The sequence below is a fragment of the Delphinapterus leucas genome, chromosome 1 (assembly GCF_059928025.1).
Source record: "Delphinapterus leucas isolate spDelLeu-1000000601 "Yukka" chromosome 1, BTC_Dleu_Yukka2, whole genome shotgun sequence".
In the NCBI taxonomy this organism is placed as follows: Eukaryota; Metazoa; Chordata; class Mammalia; order Artiodactyla; family Monodontidae; genus Delphinapterus; species Delphinapterus leucas.
In genome coordinates, this window is record NC_143129.1 from 82431347 (window position 1) to 82439615 (window position 8269).

The 8269-nt window shown below is 41.4% G+C and overlaps 1 protein-coding gene across 6 annotated transcripts in view; it reads right to left on the reverse strand.

Annotated features, from left to right (window-relative positions):
• The window catches only part of RPRD2 (regulation of nuclear pre-mRNA domain containing 2), an 84508-nt gene extending 76977 nt beyond the window's left edge, over positions 1–7531 (reverse strand). The window contains exon 1 of one of the 6 annotated variants that reach the window (XM_022564311.3): positions 6775–7531. In XM_022564311.3, coding sequence (XP_022420019.1) covers positions 6775–6979 — 205 coding nt within the window. In that variant the 5' untranslated portion in view covers positions 6980–7531. The remainder of the gene's footprint in view (positions 1–6774) is intronic. The other 5 variants (XM_022564312.2, XM_022564310.2, XM_089915996.1 and 2 more) reach the window with 5 other exon arrangements.
• Between the last annotated feature and the right edge of the window lie 738 nt (positions 7532–8269).

Consider the following 8269-nt stretch of genomic DNA (forward strand, 5'->3'; position numbering starts at 1 on the left):
TGCAAGAGATCAAAATAGATTTATTACTTCTTTGGGGAGCTGAAAGTTTACCTTGAACCTCAGAAAGAACCACACACAATAACACATTAGACCAAGTAAGCAGAAAGAGGTATCTGAAATACCAGAATGCCCCGGAGCCTTGTCTCTGGACATCTTCTCTATCTATACTTATTACTCTGTCTTACTACACTTCTCTATCTACACTTACTTCCTAGTACATCTCTTCCAGGCTGATGGCTCTAAAGACAATTTACATACTAAGCAGATACCCTGTGGTGACTGTCGCACAACTCTGTGAATATACTAAAACAAATGAATTGTACACTTTAAATGAGTGAAGTTTGTCAATAAATGTCAACTCTTTCTAGTCACTCAGCCAAAAAAGCCCCAGAGTCATTCTTGAAAACTCTCCTCTCTTACCCCACATTTAATTCATCTAGAAAGCCGTTTGGATCTACCTTCAGAACAGGTCTAGAATTAAATTACTTCTTATAAAGCTTGTCCAAACCACCAGTATTTTATCCCAGGATTACTTCAATAGCCACCTACTGGCATCCCTATTTCTGCAGCAACTAGAATGATCTTTTAAAAACAGAAATCTGTTCACATCACTCCTCTGCCCCATCTCACTCAAAATAAAAGCCCAAGAATGCCTATAAAATTCTTTGTGATCTGCCCCTCCTGCCATATCACCCACCATAATCTGAGTTCATCTGCTAATCCTTACTTTCACTACTTCTTTCCAGCCACAAAAGCTTTCTTCAGCTCACCAGGCACACTCTAACCTCAAGACCTTTGTATTTTTCTGTTCTCTTTGTCTTGGAACCTTCTTCTCTCACACTCTCCTATCTATATTGCCTATACCTCACCTTCCTGCTCAAATGTCACATTCTCAGTGAGGCCTTCCCTTAGCACCTAATTTAAAACTGCAAACTCTTATAACACTCTGTATTCCCCTTCCCTGCTTTATATTCCTCTTTAGCACTCCTAATATTTTTTACCTTCTAATATATTTAATATTTTGTTTGTTTGTTGCTTGTCTCCTCTTCTAACAGTATAGGCTCCGAGAGGACAAAAATTTTTCTCCATTTTATTCACCTGCTTATGTCCCCAGTGCCTGTCACAGTAGGTATTCAATAAATATTTGTTAAAAGAACTGAATGTAAACTAGGGATTTGTAAGCAAAATTCATCTTGGAACTTAAAGTAAGAATTTGTACCTAGTCCACCTATATTTGTATACATGTGATATGTGATTAAAAAGCTATGGCAGTACTGTTATACTCTATATGTGTAGCCAACATATCTGCTACAAAGGATGAATTACAAGGAAAGTAAACGGTTAAAGGAATAGCTACATTTCAGATACCAGAGCTGCAAAAAATAGTTCCAGACCCTCAGATTTGTGCAATATCAAATACAAGATTATAGACTTCACTCTCCACTGACCAATGGAGGTACCAGTGTGGTACCCCAAACTTTTTGCCACCAAAAAAAATCCTTCTATTATTTAATCTAAAACCTAACATTTAGAGATTTTTATCAAGTAAACAACTTTAGTAACTAACATGTTCAACTTGTTTTCCCTTTTTTAAAATTATAAATGACTATCAGAACTTCAAATCTATACAAGATAATCAGTTTTCCCACAGAAAGCAAAAATAAAAACAAAAATACCCACAAAGCTTCAAAATGTAGATATTCTAGTTAATCTGCATGGCCTAACATTGTAGAAAATATTTTATGAATAGGAAAGGCTGTGTAGTACAGTGGCTAAGAGTGTATGCTCTAAATCAAGAATGCCTGGGTTGAATCCTGGATCCACCACTTATTAGCTCTCTAACCATGGGCAAGTTACTCAACCTCTCAGTGCCTCTGTTTTCCCATCTGTAAAGTGGGGATCATAACAATACCTACTTCAAAGAATTATGAAGATTGAATGAATTAATAAGTGTAAAATGCTTGGAACAGTGCCTGGCACATAATAAGCACTTGATAAAAGTTAGCTAGAAAATTATTACCAGCTTCATGGTCCATTCAGGCATCTGAGAAACCACTGCCATACATCAAAAATAGTAAATTGCACTTTTCGAATTCTCTGCAACAAACTAATCCTGTATTAAGAGGGTTTTTTTGGGCAGTCCATATTTCTCTTGTGGAGAAAATACCAGATTGTACTGAGATTTGCTTCAAATGAGGAGGAGGAGAAGGGAAAGTAAAGGGGACAGAAGAAAAAAGATCGGCCATTAAAATAACTACTGGGACTTCCCTGGTGGCGCAGTGGTTAAGAATCCACCTGCCAATGCAGGGGACACGGCTCCGAGCCCTGTTCTGGGAAGGTCCCACATGCTGTGGAGCAACTAAGCACATGGGCCACAACTACTGAGCCTGCGCTCTACAGCCCACGAGCCACAACTGAAGCCCGCGCGCCTAGAGCCTGTGCTCAGCAACAAGAGAAGCCACCGCAACGAGAAGCCGGCGCACCGCAAGGAAGAGTAGCCCCCCGCTCGCCTCAACTAGACAAAGCCCGCGCACGGCAATTAAGACCCAACGCAGCCAAAAATAAATTAATTGATTAATTAAAAAAAAAAGATAACTACTTTTGAAGTGGGGTGATCAGTGGTGGCAGGAGTGTTATTACTTTCCTAATCTTGTACATACTTAAAGTTCGTACCAAAAACAGCTGAAGGGAAATCTTAACAGCTTTTCTGCTCTACAAATGATTCTACTTTCCTATAACCCCCTTTTCTTCAAAAACTCATTTCAATTCTCATACACCTTCTAAAACAGACCAACCCATTCAATGGTTAGAAGCAAAACAACTTGGAGATATCATGAACACAGTATTTTCCATTTTGTCCTACTAGTTCTTCAGAGAACTTGCTAATTCACTACAGAAAGGCTGGTCCAAACCATCTCCCTCTGACTGGGAATGTAATTTCCAGCACTGTTCCCAAAACAAAGTAATTATTTCGAATAGTTAGGACCTTAAGACTATCTACATCATCGCTGTCACCATAATAAATAATGTGAACATATATGTATATGCTAGGACCTATACTAAAATACATGCATTATCTTCTTAAATCTAGACAACAAGCCTATGAGAGATAATTATCTCTACTCACAGATCAGAAATTGAGACTCACAATTTAAGTACTGTGCCCAGGTATTAACTGATGGAATTAAGATTTGAACCTGGGTCTAATTCTAAAGTCTGTGTTTTTCTACTTTTCCATACTTATTTCCATGTTACATTAAAAATGGGACAGATGAACAAAATACAGAAATGACAGTCTAGTCAAATTGCACATCAAGCCCATATAAGCGCCATATTTTGAAACTGCCAACAACCATACCTATCATTTCTTTTACTAAATTATAAATGCTGCCTTCTGATAAACAGAAATTAAAACAATTCAAGTTCTTGATTAACTATTTCACAAAATTATATTGGCAAATATTTACTGATTACTTATTGTGTGCCAAACACTGTTCTAGTTGCTTGGGGATGTAGCAGCAAAGAAGACACAGCCCTGTCATCTGGTGGAAGAAAATAAACAGTAAGCATATAAACAAATAAATAAGGTAATTTCATATACTGAAAATAAAGTGATGTGTTATAATGCAACTGAAGGAACCCCATTTGAAATAAGATCATTAGGGAAGGCCTTTCTGAGGAGGTAATATTTGAGCTTGGATCTAAATGATGGGAAGATAGGATTAGAAGAAGCCTGAGAGGTAGTAGGCAGGGCAAGTGGTGTAGGACCTTGTAGACCTTTTACTTGTAGTAAAAAGAAGTTTAACCCTTTAAGCCTGTTGCAATGGGATATCACTGAAGGATTTTAAAGCACAGAAATGACATCTGTTTATGCTACAGAAAGATCACTTTTGAAAAATGATAGTGTAAGTGGAAGCTTCAGTCAAACAAATTAAAACAAGTCTGAATAAAATCAGTAGAACCCAGGGCTTCCCTGGTGGCACAGTGGTTGAGAGTCCGCCTGCCGATGCAGGGGACATGGGTTCGTGTCCCGGTCCTGGAAGATCCCACATGCCGCTGAGTGGCTAGGCCCGTGAGCCATGGCCGCTGAGCCTGCGCATCCGGAGCCTGTGCTCCGCAACGGGAGAGGCCACAACAGTGAGAGGCCCGCGTACCACAAAAAAAAAAAAAAAAAAAAAAATCAGTATAACCCACCATGGAGTGTGCTTGAGGAAGACTACTTGCCTTCTCTAAGTTATTTCCTTTATTGTTTTTCTAATTTTTATTTATTTATTTTTTGGCCATACTGCGCAGCTTGCGGGCTCTCAGTTCCCCGATCAGGGATTGAACCTGGGCCATGGCAGTGAAAGCCCAGAATCCTAACCACTAGGCCACCAGGGAACTCCCTAAAGTATTTCCTTTAAAGTGAACAAAAGTCTCTTATTACACATTATGAAATAAAGGATAAAAATGAAAATATCTCAGGAAGAGTTAACATAGTCACTTAAACTCCCACTGAGGTCTAAATATAAGTAACTAAATAATGGATGCCAAAGAAAAAAAGGAGAAGCAAAAGTGGCATCAGGAAAATGGACAGAAAGGCTGGGAATGCCAAAGACACCTATTTCACAAATTTGCCTAAAGCTGACTTAAAAACCAAACTCGAACTAAAATAATTCTAACAACAATCTCCTGAATATTTCTCTCAAAAGGCTTTATTTACAATACGATAAACGATGTTCACTCAACGTAAACATAAAACAACTACAAATTACCCTTAACCATTTTAGAAAGTTAAGTTGCATTCCACCAGACAAAAAAAAAAATCAGGTTTATAGAAAGCCAAAAGCATTGAACTATACAAACTGTATATAATACACTTCAAATGAAGTACTGTCTTCCTAGAGCAATCATTTTTTTCACTCTTAAAATATCAACAAGGGAAATAAGCTCAGGCACAATATCAAAAGTAGAGGAAGAAAAATTCTGGCTCCAGTGTATCTCGTTATCGTTGACTGTAAAAAATATATTGTAATTGCATTTGTAATCCCACAGGCAGGGATGGCGACCAACTTATTCTTGCAAATGATGTAACCATACAGTTAAAGCACCAGAGCCCAAAGGTAGAAAAAGTAAAAATGTTTTAAAACAGGAAGAAAAATATGCTTAAGGAGAATACGTCCTCAGGCTTGAGCACTGCTTGCTACCACTGGTATACCAAAAACATTAAAGAATAATCATGAAAACATTACTTTACAAAGTTAAATGTGGCCATTGTCATCTGATATGGTGAAGTCAAATCCCAACTCCACCATTTTACTGTATAAACTTAAGCAGCTTACTTAACATTTCTGAGGCTTAGTTTCCACATCTGTAAATCAATTATTAAAAAATCTACTTCTTAGGGTTAGTTTAAGGTATAATGAGATACTAGATATATTGTAAATGACAAAGGGCTGGGTACATAGTAGATACTTACTATGTGAGTCTTTGATAATGACTGGTACTTGATATTGTATGTTCTAATTTTACCTCTTGGAAAGAAAGTAACTTTGATCTGCTATTGGTAAATATAGGTAATCCTGCCTTGGTTATACAACTCTTTCTGCATATATTATTCAAAGAGCCACAAAACATCTCTCCAAAAAATAACTTTATACACAAATGATTTGAAGTTTGGGGTCTATGATTTTGTAAATTTTATCCATCTGTTCCCTAAAAGTAAACACAAATTCAAACACTATAGGGGCAATAGCAAAAGTGGAATAAGAAGAATAAGTGAATGATGGGTCTCACTGGTGACGTGCCATAGACAGGAAGCAGACCTAAAATTCAAATAGATATACATGGATTTAGGGTCAACCCTCTCTTCTCAGCAGGAAGCAACAAATGACTTCTCCACACTTTGTCCTAAAAGATCTGAAATTTTCTGCAAACAATCCATGCTTCCTGACAGTCTAACAGACCTCTTTTCTGCAGTAACGCAGTAAAGTGAAAAAAACTCCACGATGTAGACAAAAAAGCAATTAGGGGTAAAAAAGTAGTACCTATTCAAAAAGCACACTTCCTGATTCTTTGTTTTGATTACCTATGAAACCAATTCCTATTCTTTAAAAAGGTATCTGAACTGGTTGAAAAGTAGCCGGATATGTTTTCCATTTTATGGTGTTAGTGGCGATACTGACTACGGTTGTTTCCGGTTAGTATCAAGAAGCCTGTATTTTACTGCAGCAAACATAGCTACAAAAACCTCTCAGGTGGTCGCCTCAGCTCTATGTGGAGCTCACGTTACCTCTTCATCTAGGTAAGGCCCTTCTTATTACACATCACACGTTTTAGGTCAGTGGAAAATAGAATGGTCCCACATATTCCAGCGAAGTAGGTGCATTTACTACTGCTTAAACCACAGCGTGTCTATCACCAGGAAAACAAGAAATCATTAACACGTCAGGGCCTATAAGAAATAAACGGACGCAACCATTTCTGTGAAGGTTCAGTAAAAACAACATCACCTTCCAAAGCTCTGAAACAACATGTAAATCTCAACAGATTTGGGCCCAACGGCCCAAGGTCACACCAAGTCAGTCGCTATAAAATCCAAGAAATGATGAGCCTCCTGCATTCAGGACAATCCTGGCTAGGAATAGGGTCTGAGTTTGGGTACACTCTGGTCGAAGCTTTAATATGAACAACCCCAACCGAATGCAGCGGCTCCACAGGGAAACCCTAAGCGTTTCGGGTAGTATTTCCTTCCATCCCCAGTCTTCCCTTCCCTAGTCACCCCCCAACACTCACATCTCCGGAGCCACTTCATCCAATGGTAGACGATAGTAGTGTGGTGTTTCTTGTTCTCTATACACCAAGACGACAAGCCTTGAATAGATTCCATGGTGTTAGTTACCGACTGGAATTTTCGATCCAACGAGGACTCCAGAGCCCCTGCCGAAGAGGCCGACGAGGAGGAGGCCTTACTGCCGCCTCCGCCGCCGCCGGCCGCCATCTTCCCGGTTTGCACAGGCGCTGCTGCTCCTCTGGCGGCGGCGGCGGCGGCGGCGGCGGCGGCGTCGGGAGCGGGCGAAACAATCACTGCGAGTGCGTGAAAGCCGCAGGTGGGGAGGGGGGGCAGGGGGTGGGGATGGTGCACGCGCTAGGCTCTTCTGGAGGTAGGACGGGAGGACCAGCTGCTGGGCACGCTGGCAGCTCCTACACGCTGCAAAGAGGGGCTGCGGATTTCGAAGGTTTATCGGAATTGTTCAAGGGATTGTGTTTAAACCAGTCAGTAATCACGGAAGAATTGCGCAGAAAACAGGTCCTGCAAAGCCCTTCTAAACGCCTGGCCCGGAAATTAATGGTTTTATACTCTTCGGCTCTCAACGCTTAAGGCCGTCCCCCACACTCCTCTAAGAGCGGGCATGAATATCTTAAAGTTAATACTACCCGACTGCCCCTTCAGTTGCAGAAATCTTTCTCTCTCCTTTAGATCCTCTAGCACAGAAAGGCCCAAGGCTACCTAGTCAGGATTTTTTTTTGCAACGCAACAGCAGCAAAGGGACAGCAACACTATCGCGCACGCGCTGCTTGGCCCCGCCCCCCTGCTTCCTTCTCAACCTAGAAAAAGCAGAGGGAGGTGTGATGGCGGGGCAATCTGGCCAATCAAGGGAGAAGAACGGGAAGCGCGCGCAGAAGCCCACAAGCCCCAAGGGCTAAAGAGGCGCTTCGAGTATTCGTGCGCCTGCGCAGCAGGCCAGCGCGTAGCGGGCTGGGAGGAAAAACGGGGAGAGAAGGGTGGGAGAGGGAGTTGGTCAAACTAAGGAGAGGTTGGGGGAGGGGCTTCACCGCTCCGCCCCGCGTTTTGCTTCCTAGCGAGATGTCTCCCTTGGGGCTGTCCAGCTCACACAGCAGGGCCGAGAAACTCCCACCGCTCAGCGGCCACTGTTATTTTCTGGCACCTGCAGCTGCCGCCGCCGCCGCCGCTGCTAATTTCTCGGGGCACCGACGCGCCACAAACTAGCTAGCAGCCATCTTGCGGTGCCTCAGAGGATGCGCATGCGCCAGCTCCAGGGAGCCTTTCACTACGCAGACTCCCAGACCAAACAATTTTTTACACTCCCCTGGGACATTAACACTCACAGCCACTTGACTTTTTGGATTATAGGAAGAGGAAGTAAATGAAGTGAAACGAAAATTTTCCCCGTAGAATTTTCGAGACGCGGAAACAATAAAAGGCAAGATGTGATCTCACCTTCGCCAGATACGTTACAGTCTCACAATTGCATAATACATTATAGTT